This window comes from Falco biarmicus, chromosome 3, assembly GCF_023638135.1.
Source record: "Falco biarmicus isolate bFalBia1 chromosome 3, bFalBia1.pri, whole genome shotgun sequence".
Lineage (NCBI taxonomy): Eukaryota > Metazoa > Chordata > Aves > Falconiformes > Falconidae > Falco > Falco biarmicus.
Window position 1 is genome coordinate 11963691 of NC_079290.1, and position 21041 is coordinate 11984731.

The following is a 21041-nucleotide window of genomic DNA, read 5'->3' on the forward strand; positions in this document are numbered from 1 at the left end:
TTCACAAGTCCTGTCTAGGATATTCACATTTTAAAAAACAGCATTAACTTTTAAGACTAAATCCACTTTCTTTTGACTTTACTGTCATACGCTATTTGGATGCCAAGGACAGCTTTTGAATAATACCACCCATCCAACGTATGGGTGTGTTTTCCCTGCTTTGATTTTGCCCATCTCTGAACTCCCGGATTGTTTTGTTTTTTTTCCTTCAGGCTGCTGGCACAAAAATAACAATTGAAAAATGGCATATTGGCAGACAATCACTCAAGCTTTTTACCCTTTCGAAGTCAGGTTCAGTTCCCGCTTCAGTAAAAATTATTTCAGACATGAGTGGAAGCATTCCTGCCTGCTCAGGAAGATGCTAGACCACCAGAGGCTGACTTTATGAAAACCTCACGAGGGCCTTGTCCCATCCATGGCACTGCACTGAGCCTTTGTCCCAGAACAAAGGATTTCTGTTTATTCCAGTGAGGTGGAGACTAATGTCTCCTTCATGATTGTTCAGGTTTCACACAAAGGGTCTATTCTGCATGGGTGGCTGGAGCAAGCAGAAAAGGAAGGGTCAAAAATTGTCACTGCGGCATGTTTCTGCTCTAACTCCATAATCGCAATAGGAAGCAAGGAAGGGCTGCAGAAAACTCAGGACAGAAGAAGTCGACAATTTTCAAAGAGAGCTTAGGAATCTGCCAGCTTTGGTTTATTTGAGCTTTTTAAAAGTGAAGCTGTACACCGTAAAATAACCTGCTTTCTGTAAGAAATAAAACAGCATCATCCGGTGGGGAGGTGTAATGTCTTAAAACATTTAGTGACCCAACCCAGCCTGAAAAATGCCGCCTAAGTATTTTCAGCAGCAACTAGGGGGAAAGCAGATGTGGCATCATGTTAATGCTGTCAGAGAGTCAGGGTATTGTGCAGCTGCTGGGCCTAGCTTTATTTCGGAAGATTGTCATATTCTGTCACTCTAAACTATAAGGAAATCTGGAGGAGGTGGGGGAAGACTTAGATCTGTAGGAACCAATTATTTCAGATGTGGTTAGGGAGTTCTCCCGCAGGCAGGCTCTGGTTTCTTCTGCTCCCCCTGCTGCTTGACAGATTTTACGGCGGCTGTTTTCAGCCTCACAGCACCCTTCGCGGAACACAACGTTCACAGAAATCTATACTGACTTGCATGCGCCTGAGGGATAATTGCTATAAAAGAACGTCCTTGTGATTCAAGTCATCAGCGCTATGATAAACCACTTCCAAATACGACTGGGGTCTGACATTTTTACTACACACAGATCCAGGACTATTTGCTTCATAGGATCACAGGACTGTACAGGTTGGAAGGGCCTCGAGTTCATCAGGTCCAGCCTCAGGCTCAGAGCAGGGTCGGCTGTGAGATCAGGGCAGGTTCCCTGGGGCTTTGGCCAGCCTGGTCTGGTCTTGAAAACCTTACATTTCCCACACAAGAAAAGGACCCACTCTGCATGCATCAGAGTTACAGGGCATGTGAGCGTATCATCATGATATATCCCAACAGAGCATCAGACTGTCGGAACCTTCAAAACCTCTATTTGGGCTGATCATTTTTTTTTTTTTTTTTCTTAAAAATTGTATATCAAAACCTCCTCAAAACTGCCAAAACTGGGATGGACTGTGCAAAGACTGCTCTCTGACATGATTTACAGCAAAGCACAGGATTCTGCAGGTCCGTTCTGGTGGTATGCATAGCAAGCCGGTGACACTGGCCTCTAGTGTTGTACCATACCCAGCAATTCCTCCACAGCTTCCAAAGAACTTTATGATTGTTTATAGCAGTGTCCTTAAAAAAAAAATAAAACCATCTAACATCACCACCCCCCTTTAAAGATACCGAGTTTTTCACATGATTATTTTCATGTTAAACTCACACATTATTTCCTATCACAGGAAATAAGTCTTTATATAAACCCTAGACTTTTTGATTTCTTGGTCCACAGTAAAACACAAAATCCCTTGTTAGTGTAAACTGATGAGTAGTTGGATCTCCTTCCTTTGTAAGAACGCTGTAGAACATTTCCCACGTTGTTCAGCTACTTGGGGGACTGCATAGTGGAATGAGTGCTCAGGAGGTACGAGGAGTTTGTATTCTGTTGCATAGCTATGCTCGACATGGAAACACATTCCAGCTGTAGTCTGAAAAGGGGAGTAACTAACAGCTTGTTTAGTTTTGGTACTAGCAGTTAACAGTTCAAAAGGATAGTTACTTTTATTCTTCGTCATAAAAACATAGAAGTGCAGTTTCCTTTAACATTAAGATGCTAGAGTAAATTTTTGAGTGACAAGCCCCAGTACTACATAGTCATTTAGAGAACTATATTTTCAAGGTCAATGAAGGTATGGGTTTAGAATAGCCATTAGAACAGCACTACAAATTCAACTATTTTTTCCTTTTCCAATATCTTGCAAAATAGAATGCTGAACAGCAGAGTCCAATTCAGTTTTTCACACCGATGCAAGTTAGAACAAGATATTCTTTTGACTTACAAACATATCCGCAAGGTCAGCTCATCTTGTAAGTGTGATACAAGCTCTGAAAGGAGACAGAACTAGGAAAGTTCTGTTTATGTGAGAAAGAAGGAGACCATGGAGATATTTGGCCCAGATAAGGTTCAGACTACTTTTTGATTCGTTGATTGCACACTTCAAAAGGCAAAATCATATGATTTACATTCTTCCATATTAATAGAAGTGATAAACTTAACTGATACAATCCCAAAGATCTGTATCTGAGGTGCAGTTCAAAGCTGAGATGTGTAATCAGGTCTAAAGTAGATTTCCTTTACCTCTTTCCACTGGACACCATGTAGCATGAATGGGATAGGCAGGTTATGAACAAGACACAGGTTAAATTAATTAAGATGCAATCCTCAATACATACATAGAACAATATTTTAAAGGTAAAACACCTCTCTTGGGGCAGCCATACTTCTGCAAATATAGCAAGTTCAACAAATGATAGGAAACAGCTGCTGAGAGTTGTTTTGCAGAATATGAACTGCATTTCACCACAGAAGAACCTTTAACAGGTTAACGGTATTCTTCCCTGTGGTAAAAATCTGTTACTCCAGTCTCATTGCAAGCTGGTATAGCTCTAACCTATATTTAAAAATATCCATTTTGGATTCCATAGCTTCTTTCTGAGGAACATAGAGCCATCTCGTGTCTTTGTCATCAGTGTTTCTTCTAACTGGAGCCTGCACTGAAGTCTAGAAATGCTGTATTGTTGTTCATAGCTCACTGGAATACTCTTTTGTGCTGTCCGTTTATCAATGAATGTCCCAAAAGATAGGCAGCTTTCTACAAATGTCAAAAAGCAAATCAGTTTAGCGCCCTACAGATTGCTATACACATGACAATAGCTCTTGTTAATGTATTATAATGCATCATGTAGTGGGTCTGAGGTTTAGTAATCCCTGTCAGCAACCAGAATAAACAAAAGTATCTTCCAGGAGATGCAGAGTCTATGAAAAGACGGTTAGGTTTTAAGAACTACTAGCATTCAAGCTCACACATGCAGCATCTGAAACAAAATCTGATGAACAGACTTTTGTTGCGATTATTTGTGAAAGTCACATGCGTGACATCATTAAGAAAAGAGATTAAGGAGAAGCTGGACTGAGCACTAGCAGTTTGATACTTTTCCTACTGAAACAAAGGTTTGGTGCGTTCTCTCAGGCTTGCTGACAGCAGGGGTTTTTGATGTGTAACATTTGAATATGCCTAGACGCTGAACTTGCTAGCTGAGAATAGCATTGTTCCACACGATAGCAAGCACCCACCTTACTAAACAATCAGTGAGAGGGCTTTTGACTTTTTTTTAATCCACAACTGAATTGGGGAAAAAAAGCCCAGCGTGAATATACGTTGTATGCACAACATAATGCTGCGTGGGATGAAGGTACATCACAGTTATCGAACTCCTGAAGCCGTAATTTCCAGCAGCTCAGTACGTGCAGCGAGGGAAGAGCATCTCATGCTCTGCACTTGCTCTGCTCTTTGTGCTCTTTCCTTAGGCAACGCCCGGTAACCTTTAGCAGGGAGGCAGTACTAATGAAATCAACTCTGTTGCTAGAATCTCACAAGCAAAAGCCTTACTCCCGAAGCATTAAAACACTTCAGCCTCAGCAGAGTTGCGAAGCATAATATTTATTATTGTATAAAGCCATTGCAGCCAACTACAATTGTAACCTGAGGCTGCAGTGCCATTAGACATGCGTGTTGCTAGCCTATGCAAGAGCTTTTACTGTTTTATCTTTACCTCTTGATTAGATTAAATGAACTATAACTGTAAGTCTACCCAAGCCTATTTATTCTATTTTTAACCTTGCAGACACACAGAAAGACATAAGGGGGAGGGGTAACCAGTGTTTAACTAAAAGAAATACAGGAAACATAATGTAGGTAAATCTATTTCCTAAAATACTTCCTGATCTGAGCCCCAGGAAGCTAGCAGCACTTACTCCAGTGGATCCCATCTCTAATTGCGTGTCCCGTGTTCCCTGTTTCACTGGACTGCTTGCATCGTTCCACCTGTTCCCATCTTCTCCAGTCTCCTTTCTGGTCAGTCTTCATGCTTTACCAGGGTGATCACAAACAGCATACAGACCACTCAGCATCACAAAAAAGCTAAGATTTCCTCCTATTTTCAATATACCTCATCTGTAATAAAATCAGTAGCCAAAATGCCTTCCCTCTTTTGCACGTTTAGTGTTACTGTTTCCCCAAACTAGAGCCTGTTTTCTTCCACTGTATTTTGATTGTGTCTTTGAAATAATATGGAAATTTCCCAAGTTACAGGCACCCTAGAAATTAAATTGCAGAGGGCTAGCATGATGCGAAGGATTAATTTCTTTTCCTGAAGCTTTGTTCCCTGTGGGCAATGAGACTATTATCTGCTCATAAGATGACAAAGAGGAGTCTCTTAGCAAGATGAAACTAGCTATCAATATTGCAACCAAGAAGATGGAAGCGTGCTGAGACAGAAATAGAAGGTCCTTCTGTTGCCATGGCTCACCTCCTCATACTGCTTATTCTTGAGCTTAGCAGTCACTGTTGTCTTTACCAACCAGCTGCTGTATAAGACGTGCTCTTGGAAGCCATTTATCCGCACTGACTCTGCTGATCAGCAGGGCAGGGAGTGGGGCAGATTGCAGTTTGCAACAGCTGGGAAGGAATGCCACATGGGCATAAGTCATTACCCCTGATTTGCAAACTGACTTTCCTCCTGTAGAAACTGGATGAAGATTGAGTCTGTTCTTATTAAGGCCAGAAACAAACATTAACTTCAAAGAGAACAGGATTGAGAACAATGCTTTTGGTCACTTGCTTCCTTGCCTGTCTAACCGTGTTGGAGTACTCTTTCAAAAGGCAGTTGAAGAGGGAATGACTGCTGTATTTGCCTTGTGCTAGCAGTCAACAGACTCTGCTGTTAGCATAAACGTATGGAATCTTGCAGCAGCAGTAACTAAACTGCTCATTGGATGCTAATGGCATTGTGCAGTACAAGCAATGTGAAGGTCTTTGCTTTCATGAAACCAGCAAATTATAGTTGAAGAGTGGACGTCTTTGCATCTTACTTTGTTTATTGGACTTGGAAGAAAGATTTGACAAAATCCGCCTGGTAGGGTTGATTTACAGGTCATTTGCAGTGGGAGTACAAATTGCTGCAGTCTGCCTAATGGTGTCTGTGACAATGAAACAATTTGCTCCGTCACTCTACAGTTACTTTTTAATAACTGGATTCTCAACCACACCACCTTCCCTGCTCGATTTTCCCCTCTGCTTCAGCTGTACCCTGTACAAGTAGTTTGGCAGGGAGAGAGAAGTGCTGGCGAAATCAGAAAAAAATCCGTGCTCAGTTCATTTGTTTTCTGCTCATACCTTCCTCTACTTACTGTTCTCTGTGTAGGTGATAAAGATATACTGCAAGACAACATCAAATTAGTCAAGTAAAACATCCAATTGTGAAAAATAAGTAATGGTTCCTAACCTAAGAAGTGGAAAAGAAAACTGAAGATGAGCCTTTGTGCAGGAAGGTGAAATGTTTTGTTTGCTGCACAGGCAGTCAGAACGTGAGACCTCCCGCAGGCCACTCGGTCACAGGCCTGGGGAAACTTCTGCAGTATGGGTACTTGTAGGCTAAACAGAAAGGACAATCTCTGGCACACAACCAGCGAATGAGAGTGAAATCCCAGCAGTCTTAGAGGGAGTGGGACTTCAAAGACTGGCTTTAAAAGCCGTCTGAACATGTAGAGATGTGACAACTGGATAAAAAGGAGAAGAGCTAGATACTATGATACTAGCTTGTAGGCTAAATTATCAGAGTGGTTACAGAGTCTTACAGAGCCATCAGACGGTACAGCCAGTGCGCATCGTTTACCTGGTACACTGGTTTGTAACCTGACAAGAGAAATGCCAGAGCATTTAAGGTCCCAAGTTTTGCCCTGTTCAGTCAGCTTGCTTCCTTAACATCTGCTTTAATGCAAGAATAACAGGAAGAAATAACTTTTTTAATCACAAAACCAGGTTAAATAGGAAAGTAGTTATACCTGAAAGGATGTCATGTACCCCTTCTTACAGGAAAAGTCCTGGAAGGGCTGTCAGTTGTATTCTTGAGTGAGTGCCTTGAAGCGAAGCTGGACCTGCCAGCTGCCAGCAGCCCCCTCAGCTTGGACTGAAGCCCTGCCTCAGTATTGACCAAAAAATTAAACAACATGTACGAATGCTGTACCATGTATTGCAGGCTTTTTATGGAAGTTTTCCTTTCATGTATGGACTAAACAGAACACTGTAATAAAAATAACAAGACTTAGTGGATTTGTAGCCCGAGGGCGCTCTGTCTGTAGGGCTATGCTGAACACCTTTGCCTTGCTATCAGGCGTATTACATACCAACAGGACTAGTATCAGCAGTACATTTAAACCCCTGGTCTTAGATTTAAGTCAGATCTCTAGGTCTTGGAGTACTTGAAATCTTTAGTTAGTAAAATATTTGATAATCTGTTTAGGAATATGGGTGTCTTAACCAGAGCAAGTGCTGTAATAATAAAGTTTTGTACTGTTTTGGTAACACTTATTTGCAGGCACCATAAAAATTCTTTCTATATGTGTCAGTCCTGGTATGTGAGGAACATGAAGAGTAGGAATTGCTTCTGAAGTTAACATGCCTCTCTTATGTACGTGTGTGTACTTTGTGTATTTGAATGCAAGCAAAGTATAAACATACCATACGTGTATTTATTGCCAGTAATCTACCCATCAGTGAACCAAATACATTTTTTAGACTAGGAGGGACCATCTTTTGTTGTGCTTCCTTTATGAAATACAAACATTTCTTCATTTTGTTTTTTCTAGCTCTGTTTTGTGATGTTTTGGACACCAAACGTGTCAGAGAAGATTTTAGTTGACATAATTGGAGTAGACTTTGCTTTTGCAGAGCTGTGTGTTGTTCCTTTGCGCATCTTCTCCTTCTTCCCAGTTCCAGGTAAGAAAAAAGAAGATAAAAAATCTGTAATCTCAACACCAAGCCAGCTGTGAGGTGTGGTCATAGAGTCTGGCATGGCTGTATGTTCAAGAGTGGCTAAATGCATGCCTAGCAGAAGTAACACTTTTTATTGAAGCTGGTGTAAACCAGAACTATTTACAATGGTAGTCAAGATACAAATGTTGCAGTAAGAGCAGTTTGTCATTACACAGATTTCTGACTGTCAAAAGTAAAGCCCAGATTCTGTCTATTTTAGTTGACCAAGAACACACACATGAATGGCAGTAGCAATACATGTGGGCCAAGACTGAAATTAACTATTTGGAATAGCAGTTAGGACCACCTCCACAGTAACATCACCTCCATTAGCCTCCCCTTCTACTGCCAGACTCGGTGGCTCTTTCAGATATCAGAGCATAAACAATATAAAATAAAAGTTAATGCCCTTATTCAAGAGAGAGACAAGCTTGACAGCAATAATCAAAACGTTTCCCCTTAAAAAATTCTCACTTCCATAATTAAATGCTGCATCATGTAGTGTTTTCTGTTTATATGACAAGACAGTTTTGTAATACACTAAAAATCTAAGAATAGGTACATGTTGATATCTTTTCTTGTGCCTAGGTGTTACACCATGTACCACACAGGAGCTATAGGAAAAACTTTCCTTGATACTGTTTATCTTTAGGGGAGGGGATAGTATTTTTTAATGAAGAAAACAGCATGGACCATCTAATAAATTGGTCTTAGGAAAGCTTGCTGCCCGTAACATGCTTTCCCCACCCCGCCCCCACCAAAAAAAAATTAATATCAGTATATTAAAGCAATTTGGATACAAGATCTACTTCATTTCTATTAAGGTTTCCCACTGTGCAAAGTTACTAGAAACAAGTTTTACCATGGTTATTTCTGAACAGTGCTCTCTACATGAGAAAGTTTCATATGAGATGGTGGACTTTTGTTTTTTACTACTCTTGCCTCCCTTTCTTCCCATCGCCTCCCCTTCCCCTGTTTATGAACAGTGACTGTCAGAGCGCACTTGACGGGTTGGCTGATGACTCTGAAGAAGACATTTGTGTTGGCACCCAGCTCAGTGCTGCGGATTATCGTCCTCATCACTAGTCTCATTGTGCTGCCTTACTTGGGGTAAATCCTTATTCTCCATAGAGCTGATGGGTTTGCTTTTCTCTTCATTCCTGTTCCCTGTCACTTGGTAGCTGAATTTGCATAGCTCAGAACATTTTCCCCAAATACTAACCATAATATAAAGCCTAAATAGTGTCAATATCTGGAGAAGAAATATTTACAAATTTACAAGTGTGACTGTTCTAGGCAGGCACAATAGCGATGTCTCTTTTGAAAAAACACACGTCAGAGGCAAAATTTTGTCCTAAGGGGAATGTATTTCCATGTTATTAAATGCACTGTTAAGAGAGCTCATGAAAGAATATCTTGTTTATAAGTTAAATAATCTATTCTACAGCACTCTGTACAAGACTTTAAATTCTTAGTCCATAATTTGACTAGAATGTTGTTCTTTCACTAAACAGTGAAGCCATTAAGAAACAGAAGGGTCCTTTTAAATACGCATCATTTTTTTTGCCAGTGTAGTATACGCTGAAGGAGATATTTCTATTAACAGATTGGTTCTATATGCCGGTGAAAATATAATGACAAATCATGCGTTCTTACACAACCATGACTACTTTCTTTTTATGCCACCCACAGAGTTCATGGAGCCACTCTTGGAGTAGGATCCCTTCTAGCTGGTTTTGTAGGTGAATCCACCATGGTTGCAATAGCAGCCTGTTATGTCTACCGGAAACAGGTAAGAATTAGTCTCTTCAGGATCTGATGAAAGTTGCTGATGAATGGAGTGGACTTTAGTTCAGATTAAGAGTACACTTTCGAAATGTAACTCTCCAGCGTCCCCACTTAACTGAATCTGGTTTGCTTCTCCATGTGGTCTCAAATGTGTGCTTTGGGAATGCTTTGGGTTGAAATAAAACCAAAAGGTGCCCTCCAGCTGCTAGAAGGCATTCAGGCCATGGGATGTGCTGGTCTGAGGTAAACTTCTTACTCCTCAAAACACATGTTCATGGATATCATGTCCTTACTGGCACCTATTTTGCACTGTAGAGCTGCTTCTACACTACGACAGAGCTTCTTTATGTAGACACAGGAACTACTCATCCAGGCTTATTATATGTATATGTATATGTATATGTATATGCATATGCATATGTGTTTGTGTATATAGGTATACTTTTATTTCTTTATAAAACCAGCTCTGCTGAAAATGGACAAAAAGTACAGTTGCTTTTTTTTTTGCCATCTACAGAAGTTGCTTAAATCAAGATATGCTCCTGCAGCAGTAGAGGATAAGAGCTTTACATATACTTAAACAGGCGAGGATTTCTTGTAGGCATACTTTTACATATTTCACACACTACAGTCCTGCATGTACAGAGTAGTAGTGATACATGGATTTCAAAGAATATTCCATTAAGTGGAGTCAAAGACAGGATAAATGCTGGCTGGGTTACTGGGTACATAGCGGTACCGACATTATGTGTCCTTCCAGTTACGTATTGAAGGCACTGTGTAGGGCACCAGCTCCAATTCCAAGCAGAAATGGCATGGTGTGTACGTCATTCCATAGTGCAGAAGGACTCTGTGGATGGGAGCATAAAATATAGTCTATGTGTTTACTTTTTTTTTTTTTAAATTAGACTTCTTACTAAGGATCAAGTGAAGATGCCCACCACTTCTATTTTTAGCAAAAAAAAGAAACCCAGAAGATGGAATATCTAAGAGCCTTATGTTGGAACAAACTCCAAGCAGTTTTGATACGCGTTAGTGCGGGCCATGGCAATAGAACAAAGAAAATAGAAGACCTTGATCCCTGTCATGATTAGTCTGTCATGTGTTTCTGGGGAACCAAAGAGGAAAACCTGTAGTACACTGAAATGGGTGTTCTTGGCCTGTGGTTTTACAACATGTAACTGTCTGGACTAACCTCCTTATCGCTTGTCTGTTCCAGTAGTAGCTCATTGGCTGTTTCTGGCCAGGGACATGGCACTTCAATTTTTTGCAGTGATGAGTGGGGGTAGTAGTAATAATAATTGTGCCAGCCTAATTTATTCCCTTACCAGAATTAGTACGTGGTTGACAGCATCATCTCAACAGCCAATATGAAGTGGCAGAGCAAACCAGTAGCTGTATACACCAACTTGTTTTCACCTACAGTGGTAATAAGTGGGTAGCATCTCAGAGCTCCAAATCAAGTGTTGTGTAGACACCTCTGAAATTTTGAAACTCTGATATGCCCAACTCAGCTGAATCAGTAATACCTGTGGGGGATTTTTTGTCAGCTGTACAAGTGTTTTCTGTAAAACTAGTCAGCCTGCTGAGAAACAGATAATAAGGAACAGATGCTTCAACTTGTTTTGTAGTGGGGCTGAATGCTTCTTAGCTTTACTAATCCAGGACATCCTGGATGAATCATAGGACTCTTAAATGCCCTCCTGCTCCCGCTGGCCAAAAATACTCTAATATTACTTGGCCTTCGTGGGGTGTGGGATCACTGTGGATCAGCAGTACCAAGAAAAGCCAGAATGCTCCGATCTTGTAAAAATCCTGAAGTTTGACATTTGAGAAGTTAAGTAGCCACCTCTGTCTCCCCCCTCTAGAGCAGCTTATCTTCTCTCATATTTTGTTTGCATTTCTTTTTTTCTTTTTTTTTTTTTTTAATAAAAAGTCTGTGAGGTAAAAGATTCCAGATGCTCTTTTCCCTCTGGTCATGCTGCAGCCTGCTTTGGATGTTGCTTAGCATAAGAAATGCCTCTATTATTGCATTTACGTTAGAAAGGAGAAAGCTCAGCCCCAGAAGGATTATGGAAACTTTTAAGTTAAGCCAAGTAATTAGTGACGAGCCACAAATATGACACAAATATTCTAGCTTTTAATAATATACTCTAAAAAAAAAATAATTATTCCCACCTCACTTCTCCCAGTGCCCAAAGTTTGTCAGACTGTGTTCATGCACAACTTACTGATAGGTTTCTGAATGCTTGTTTCAATCTAGAAAAAGAAGCGGAATGAGAATGAAACAGCTACAGAAGGTGAAGACTCTGCAATGACCGACATGCCTCACACAGAGGAAATGACAGACATCGTAGAAATGAGAGAAGAGAATGAATAATAAATGGGATGCAATTGTTCTCTGCAGGGACGATTGGAGTGACACTTCAGCATCTTGTCGTCTCTCATACTTTTTTGTTTGTTCGTTTTTATTTTTGTAATAAAGAGGCCTTGATTTAAAAGGTTTCAGATAAATTCTCTAGCATACTGAGTATGCTCTCATTGATGAGGGACCTAAAAAGAGGTCTTTGCTTTTTTTTTTTTGTCCCCCCCCAATTGAATTTGTTTTCTCACTCCATGCAAACATAAAAGATACAATTGCATCACTGTAGAGTCTTCCTTACTTATGCATCCACCTTCTCTGGACAATCTGCATTTGTCAACCAAAGCCCTGCTCTCTGTGCATGTGTGTGTGTGTCTGCGTGCATGCACTTGCACACTCGCACATGCACACATGCCACTGGCTCAATGCTACTGCCATAATCCTACCCCCTCCCCTCTTTCCTTTTCCTTCCTTTTCTTTATGAGAAATGTAAAGGAAAAGAAGTTTGGAATACAGAGCTTTATTTTACTTGCTTGAAAATGACTTTGCTACATAAACTAATATACTATGGTGAACTATATCTTTTTGTTTGGCCTCATCACTAGAGCTTATACTGCACAGGGTACAAGACAGTGAGGAACGTGTAAGTCTCCGTATGCAAAGTGGAGAAAAACAGGTTCCTCTCTCATGTTAAAAGTGTGTGGATGTGTATATACACACACAGGTACATAAACAGAGACATACATATATATATATTTTTATATATATATATGCATACAATAAATAAAATACACACGGGACAAGAACTCTATATAGCTTTCATTCCATTGGAAAGATAGTAATCATTTGAAAAATGTAAACATTTAATTCAGAATTTTCTTGAATCATTAAGCACCACTTTACATATAATTTTATTTAGAAAAAAAATCCATGCACTTTCCTCTTGTGAAGAGGGTGATGGCAACTGATAAGACTTTGACTGTATTTGAATTTTAAAAAAAATAAATATCGACAAGCTTTACCAAAGTTCTTGTCCACTGATTTAACTTTAATTTTTAAAGGTTGATTTGCTCGATATACTTATTTCTGGTGCCTATATATTTAAAAAAAAATCAAATAACGTATGCAGGATACCATGGTATATCATGTTACTACACATAGTTCCATGAAATTTTTATATAAAGAGGTACATATACTCACACACACGTGTGTGTATGTATATATACTTATACACACACGCACACACACACACAGACAGATGTATGTTTTGCTATGATATATTTACCTATGCAGTAGATCAAAATCCGTATGGTGAAGCTCAAGTACCGATGGTCCTCCAAGTTGCTAATTAGGGACCCTGATCATATGTTAGCTCTCAAGGCAAGAGCTGTGGGGAAGTGGGGAACTGCTCACATCAGTCAGCAAGTGCTGTGCTTGGAGAAGGTGGCAGGCGCTGGCTGTGTGGTTGTGGCTGCAGTGGGCCTTAAAAAACAGAGCGTGAGGTCAGGCGGGTGACTTGTATCAGTGGAAAGGAAACCTGTGTAAGAGGTGACCGAACCAGAGAGGGTTTGGGTGCCACCGGTGATGGCTGCAGCAGCAGCTTCTGTTTCTGTGCTCTTGTGTGTTTGGCTGCAGGGCAGCGTTCGTTACCAGTTTGTAGTAGCTCGGGTTCTTTCAAATTTAGTCATGCCAGAGTCTGGAAACAGTTATCCTTCATGTTATATCCATAAATCAGTTAATTTAAACTTTATTTAGTAAAAGTATATTTTTCTAAGTTGTGGAAATGATTATTTAATTGTGGAAAAATTCCCATTTTAGATTTTTTTGCCAGATACTCCCAGCACTCAGAGAACTGATCAAAACTAAACATTACTTTAAATGTTTTATCAATACATGTGTGTGTAGACATACACGTGTGTATAAATACATATATTGTATATTATGTAAATTTATTTTAAGCTACAATACATTTCCTATTTTTCCAAGTTCAGCTAAAAATGTCTCTAAAAAACTAGAGAGTTGCTAGTAACTAGTTATGGCCGTCATGAAAGGCATTGTATCAATGAACTTTACGTTTTATTGTAAACATTTACCAATCTGTTACATGTACAAATGCAATAAGAAAAAACATAGAAATTATTGTGTTGACAGGTTTGCAAAATCAGTTCACGGTTAAGGAGCAGTGGCACTAGGAGGGTAAGGCTAAGTCCAGTAACCACACACCTTCTCTGCTACCACAAGTTTTTTCTCTTTGGTTTTAACAGTAGCTGAAAAATAATAATAAAAAAAAAAAACCCTCAGACAAATTAGTTTTGTGCAGGATGTAGACTGTACAGATTCATGAATACGGGCTCTCAAACAGTCATATGTATATAACATGTATATAGACTGTTACAGGTCACAGTGGCCATTTGAGGTCATCTCTATTCATGTAGTTTTAGTTTCTCAGTACGTTTGTATCCAAATCTACAAGACACGGTTTTTCAGGAGCTGAAGAGACAAAGCAAGAAAATATTTTTGTGTAGTATTTCTTTTGGTACATGACTAAAATTCAAACAGCAGTATTTTTGAAGACTTTTGAGCATTGCTGATGTAGGTTTCAAGGTAATAATTCCATCAAAACGTAAAAATTTGAAAACAAATTAAATTATACACCGAAGCTTTTGCAGATGAACAAACAGAAAAGAACTGAATTATTGGTCACACAGTATTGTAAAAGATAAATTTTCAGTTGTGTGGGTAATAATAGTCCTTTATTTGCAAGATACCAAATGAGCACAGGAGTGGTGGGATTTGGGCAAGAATTCAAGCAGTGACATGAGGATGCATGCATCGCATCTCTTTCTGCTTCCTGCAGGTTGTGTGCTGTGCTGGATTAACAAGGCACACTGACATTTCTGCGATGTTCTGCAAGTCCGAAGCAGCCCGCGTGCTGGCTGGGGTACCGGCTGCGCGGCAGGCAGGGTGCTCAGCGGGAAGGCATCTGTCCAAGGAGTGCCCTGTCCCCTGCAGCCTCTGCTTCTGCTTCTGGGTGCTGTTGTCAGAAGCTTCAGCAACCACCTGAAACCTCACTGCTCCAACTCCCAGCCAGTGGCAAATTCAGCTGGGCTGGTGAAGCAGCCAGTCTGATGGGTTACATGCTGGGGATGGGCAGCTGTCCTCTGCTGAAGCCCCAGCCGGAGCATTAATGGTTCCAGTTTCTCTGTCAGGCAGATGCTGATGCAGACCCTCTCCTGCACCACTTCCTTCCCCAAATGACTCCTGAGTTCCAGTAAAATGGCTTAGCTGTCCCTCTTGTGTTATTGCTGATGACATGGCTATCTATCTCTGTGAAAAATATTTTACAGTAGAAACCTGTTAAGTTTCTGTGTTGGAGAGCCAGAGGGCAGTCATCTCAGAGAATTCACATGGAGACCTGGCCTTTCTAGACTTTCTTGAGAGTTACTGAACTACACAATTGAAGTCACAATAAAAAGAGGAACAAAGATGATCTGCATTCTACATCCTAGATTTCAGAACAGCTCACGCAGCAGAAAATAAGAGCAGAACATTGATCGGCTGTGGATGAATGTTCCTTGGCTTTTAATATGTGTGTAAAATTGTGTTCACTTGTCTTGAGTTTTCCTTTTGCAGAATCAACAGGAAACATTGGGTTATTTTCCCCCTCACTGCCCTAAGCAGGCCTCTTCAACTTACCAAGCAGTGAAATTGATGGAAAAAGCTCTACATTTCCCAGCCAGTGCTTGAGGCCATTTGGGCACACCGGCGGGTTCCCAGGCGTGGGGCAGCCCCGCTCCCCATCACCCTGGCACAGCCGTTCCAGGCAGGAGTGCTCAGTTGCCTGCTTGTTAGATAGACCCACCCTGAGTGAGAGGATTGGGTGAGTAAGTCTTTTGTTTTCCACTCATTTTGCTGCTAAATATTTCCTTTGAGAGGGAGAGATTTATATCTGGCTCTTGCTCAGTGTTTTGCCGAATCTGCAGCCAGAGAAGGACCAGCCCGAGACGGAGGGTGAGCTGATGAATGCGGCCGTTTCAAGGCAGGCCACGACACATGAACAGAAACCTTTTGAAGGCGAGAGCGCCTTCTTTTGTGGGATGGCGCCTCATGCTTAAAAAGAAGGGAGAAAGGATGCTTTCAGGCCCCGGTGCCCAGAGTCGCCAGGCATAGTTGTGCGTTGGGCTGCAAGGTGGCAATGGGAACAGGGCATCCTGCAGCTCCAGCGTTCCAGCTCTGCCCAGTGCAGTGGGTGGCGAGACAGTGGTGTCGGCTCTTGACTCTCACTGAGGTTTTGTGGTTGTGGCATGATCAGCATGGATTTGAGTGCAGCTGGGTGTTAAGTGGGCATAGTTGCTGTAGCCATTAGTGCATTGGAAAGCCATGCATGTGTATGGGTGTGTGCAACCACACCATGTGTATGGGTGTGTGTAACCACACCATGTGTATGGGTGTGCATATGAGAGTGTTGCACAGGCATTTTTATTACAGCCTTTATATCATTAATTGGAACAAGGATTCAAGTCTAAACATGATCTTAATGTGGGACTAATACTAAGATGTTTAAAAGAAATTGCAATTTAAACCTACATAAAAGAGTAAACAAAACGCCCTTTCAGCAGACCTTAAACCAGTAAGCTAAAGCATGATTTAGAACAGTAAGCTGGAATGGGCAAGAAAGAGGACATGTTGAAAAGCTTGTAGATATTGTATACCCAGCCTAAAGACAACAGCATGGCATGGAGATGAGTGAGTCAGAGGGCAGAAAACACCAGAGCTCTGGCTGCTGCCATTTCCTTTTCAGCTGCCTTGGAGAGGGACTGAAGGGTGAGGAGCAATGCATCTGCAAGGCACCACTCCTAAGTATTTTGGTTTCTGAGTGGAGGAGCTATCAACTTAACCATAAAATGTTAGGGTTCCCTCCCCTTGTTCATGTTTGCTTTTTTACTGGAATTCAAGTGCAGAATACCATACCTTTTGAAGGGAGCAAGCTCCCGACGAGGGGGGTACGGTGCAGAGCAGGCTGTGGGGCTCGTGGCAGAGCCCTGGTGGAAGGAGGAGCTCCAAATTTATTCTGTGCCCTGCAGCACGCTGTATTCAATTGCAGGCTGACAGCATCATGAAACGAGACACAATTGTTAGCTTAGCAGCAAACTCGGTCCAGCGGTCCAACGTGTGGTGCTGGCCTGCAGCAGTGCTGCAGGAGCAGCGGGAGGGTGTGGGGTGCAGGGGCAGCCCTGGCTCTCCGCTCGGCTTTGGACAGCTTGCATGGATTTGCTTTAGAGAGCCAAGTTCAATTGTCGGTGCATAGATGCACTCCTCAGCAAAAACACTGCCAGACTTCTCAGTAATTGGCACCTTCTGAACAAAAAGGCTAAAGACAAAATACGGGGGCAGAGAGATGGAGCTTTAAGCTCAGCTTGGAGCGCGTACTGGCACAGAAGGGCATTTTGGCTACAGCTTCTGCAAGTTAATTGTACGGTTAGAGAGTGAGCTTCAGTCTCAGCATTTCATGATCACGATATCCACTCTATCTCAGTAAAACAGAAGAATTGTGATATAATTTTAGGTGCTCTTTTGTCTTTGTAACCCTGAGGGGAAAGTTTTCCTTAGTATTACCAAGACTTGTGACTGCTCAGATCAATTTATTAGTTTTACCTTGTCATTATTTCCTGTCATTCCTAGTTCAATTTCTTCAGACTTTTCCTTATTTTTTTCTGAAGGCTCCCGCTAGGTTTATTTTGTCTGTTGGCATTTTGAGAAGGAAAATGTAATAGTCACGCTGACTGAATGTCAAGTAATGACGTGATTAAAAAGTCAGTTGCAACAAAACTCTTCTTTGACAGACTGCTTTTTACTTTTCATTTGCTAAGCTGAAGAGTCAAGAAGTAGAAGGAACTGGGGGGTGTCTTTGTTTAAAATCAAGAATGAAAAGAATTAATTCAAGTTCATTACTTAACCCCAGCCACTTTGAGACTTTCTAATGATCCATAAGACCACAACCCCAGCTTTTCTAGCAAAGTTAGCGCTACATCCCCAGAGCAGCCCAGAATACTTCCAGGGCCTGGGAAACATGACACTTCAGATATTTCACAACTGAATGTATAACTTAACGAGTTGGAGCGCCTGATTAACAGGTACAATCCATTAAGTTTTAACATTCAGCTGGACATGAGCAGCCTGATCCAGTGTCTAAGGTGGCCCAGCTTTGAGCAGCAGGGGCTGGATAAGATGACTGCCTGCAGTCCCCTTCTGGCCTATATTGTTCCCTGATTCAGTCAGGAACCTAGAGAGATTCCTTCGTCTTAAGAGACTTGAGACTGTTTGCCTTTTTTAAGCTTTCCGTTCAGGGTTGAGAGACAGTGCCTACTAGGGCTCTACAACACAGACATCTGAGCAAAAATCTGAGCTGCACAGATTCTTTTGCTGATGGCAAAACTTTCATGGTGCAGAGCCAGCTGTAAGTACCCTCCCACCCTTGTGCCCTCAGATCCCACAACAAGGGCAAAGCAAAAATAAGCTATTGTATCTGCAGATAAAATATTTAAGTACTGCACTGCACTTTTTCAATTAACTCCCTAAGCAAAAATGCCTGAAAACAGCAAGCAATTACATCTGCTACCTGCTTCTTCCCATCTCTCTTCTGTGCGTCATTCAGCATTTAAAAAAAAAAAAAAAAGCTACCCTTTCTGATAACTCTCCTTTGTAATCAAGGTAATGCAAAGTAAATACTTACATTTACATAATAGAACCGCTTGGCCTATCTACAAATGACAGCACATAAATCCCCTCTTAGGAAAGGATGCATTTTAATACTGGAACAAAAGCTTCATCCATAATTCAGCAAAAAAACAACAGAAAAGCAAAGAAAAAATTGCGGAACTGAAAAAAAAATATTTAATTGCATTAACTTTTAATGCGAATACTGCCTAGGTGGAAAGGACTGTATGTACACATGCAGTAACAACAGAGCCTGGAACTAACGTTGCTCAACTTTATAGTTTGCTCTCTAAAGCAGCAGTAACATAACTCTGCTTCTCTGCTTTTGTGTCCTTATTATGATAAACAAAAAATCCTTCCTCAGCTACAATGAAGCAATTGGAAAGCTTCAGGCAGTAAGTTCACTGGTTATTTAGATCAACTGGATTTCATCCACAGAGTTTGCAAGCATCACAGAATTGCAAAAGCAAAACCTGCAAAAAAGTTGAAGGTACATAGGTGTTTTTGTAGATGACATACCCTTGCTTATTACCATCGACAAGCTTTTTAAAATAAATCACTCTTTAAGCAACATAGTTCAAAGTGCACTTCATTTACTTGAGGTTTAATAAAAATCTACCTGCAGTATCTTGTATATTTTTAAAAAGCAAACGCACAAGATGCGGAATTCAACCTGTGTTTTAAACTGGGCAGAAACAGCCACCACCATCATAATAGCAATCAAGCTTACCTCTTGTCAGGCTTAGAACATTGCTCTCACTGCTCCGTTATTTTGGATCAGCTTTTGGTGTTGCTGCTTCTGCCTTTGTTTCTTGAGGCCAGGAGCCTATGGAGGGTTTGTGGTAAGAGACACAGGCATGGCTGGAGGACCCCAGAGCTCATCTGCTGAGAGGGAGGATGGCTTCAGGCAGGAAGCACAGAGCTCCTTTAGAAAGATGCAGTTTGATGGCTTGTCCCTCCACCACTGGGCATGAGCTGGTGGCAGTGACCCTGCCCAGAGATGGCTGCTCAGAGGAGGAGAAAAAAGCAGACTTTGCCTGTTACTGGTGGACTTGAAGTTGAGATTTCAGTGTCAGAGGCCTCTACCCTGCTTGTGTTATTTGTTCTGCAACGCTGGCAGAGCATGTTACTACCACAGGCCACAGAAATCCAAACTGGAGACCAAGGACTTGACTCTGCGTGGCAGAATGACTGAAAAGTGTTTAATGGTGCTTGGGCAGCACAGCCTGACAGTGTTCCCAAGCTTTGAGAAAGCCTTGTTTCATCTATACTGGACAGAAAGCTTCTGGGAGTGCTCAGAGAGGAGCACATGCGAGCAAGTGAGTGTGGTGGAGTGAGTGTGTGTATGTGGGGAGAGACGGCCGCAGATGAATGAGTTGGAGTGTCTTTTGCAAGCACCCCACACTGCCTTACCCTGCAAGAACCATACCAGTGGGCAGAAAGAACTGTAACCCCTTCATTTATCATCTTTAGTAAAAGGTTCGCTGGCCTTTAAAGGTTATGGGGCAGTGTTACTAGCCACTAGTTAGTAGACAAAGCTGAATTTTCTAGTTCTGTGAGCATAAAAGATGGCAAACTTTGTCACACCTTTTGCAATGGAGGAATAAGCAAGCTTCACACATCCTGCTCTCTCCATCTTTGCATAGTGAGCAGGGCCAACCACAAGGTCACTCTAGAAAGAAACTACAAAGGTTGAGCAAAACCTAAACAGCAGAACAGAAGATGAGGACTATTCTGTCTTCACAGCAGGAAACCATCATGGAGGAGAAGCAAGGTGTGTAGAGGTAACCCCCAGAAAGTCTCTCAAAGGAGATGCAGTTTCTGAACAGAGGTTCAAGATAGCTTTGACCATATTGTGTGAGGTCAGACTGCGCCATTTGTAGAGTAATACTACAAGGATAGCAGGTTCTCCAATCTGAGAGGTGCTATAAGGATAAAATTCACTAATGCTGGTGAAAGATGCTTGGATACTACAGGGAACAGCGCCACAGAAATGCCTAAAAATACTGAATTCATATTTGCATGTTCTAATTGTGCCTTTGGGTTCTCTAAAATTGACTTGTTTTTAGTTTCGTGGAAATACTTTTACAATTGGAAGTGGGAAATAGTGTCTGGAAGCAGCATCCTGAAAAAGGGCAGCCCAGAGTCTGAAGACTCTTGCTTGGGAAAGAGGGGAAAGGATGTTTGAGGGCCTTGTCTTTTCCTGACCTGGCTCTGACCATGGACTAGTCTGCAAGACAACATCTTGTTCTGTTCTCAGTAGGCTTACAACACTGAAAGAGGCAAGAGCAGTAGTTGGCCGCACTTTAGGGCATACTGCAGTTGCATTGGCATTAAGGTCAATTCACTAAACACCCTTCGGCAGAAAAAAAGCCCCATTTTTTCAGTTAATTTCTGTAATTTGAAGGTAAATCTGAGAACTAGGCAAATGCATATTTCACCTGAGAGGTATCAATTGTTTTTCATTACTTTCAGAGTATCTTTCAGTATTGGATTCAGAATCTTTCTTTCAGGATAAGGCTGTCTTTATGCAAAGCTGTGTGCCTAATAGCCATCCTCAACTACTTAAACAAGTCAATTTTGCAAGGACTGTAGGTGTCAAGCCAGAGCACCGTTTGGGACTACAGTACAG

The 21041-nt window shown here is 41.4% G+C and overlaps 1 protein-coding gene across 1 annotated transcript in view; it reads left to right on the plus strand.

The window, feature by feature from the left end:
* The window catches only part of ANKH (ANKH inorganic pyrophosphate transport regulator), a 111127-nt gene extending 92172 nt beyond the window's left edge, over nucleotides 1-18955 (plus strand). The window contains exons 9-12 of the mRNA XM_056331285.1: nucleotides 7377-7506; nucleotides 8529-8652; nucleotides 9235-9334; nucleotides 11594-18955. Coding sequence (XP_056187260.1) covers nucleotides 7377-7506; nucleotides 8529-8652; nucleotides 9235-9334; nucleotides 11594-11710 — 471 coding nt within the window. The 3' untranslated portion in view covers nucleotides 11711-18955. The remainder of the gene's footprint in view (nucleotides 1-7376; nucleotides 7507-8528; nucleotides 8653-9234; nucleotides 9335-11593) is intronic.
* Nucleotides 18956-21041: the final 2086 nt, after the last annotated feature.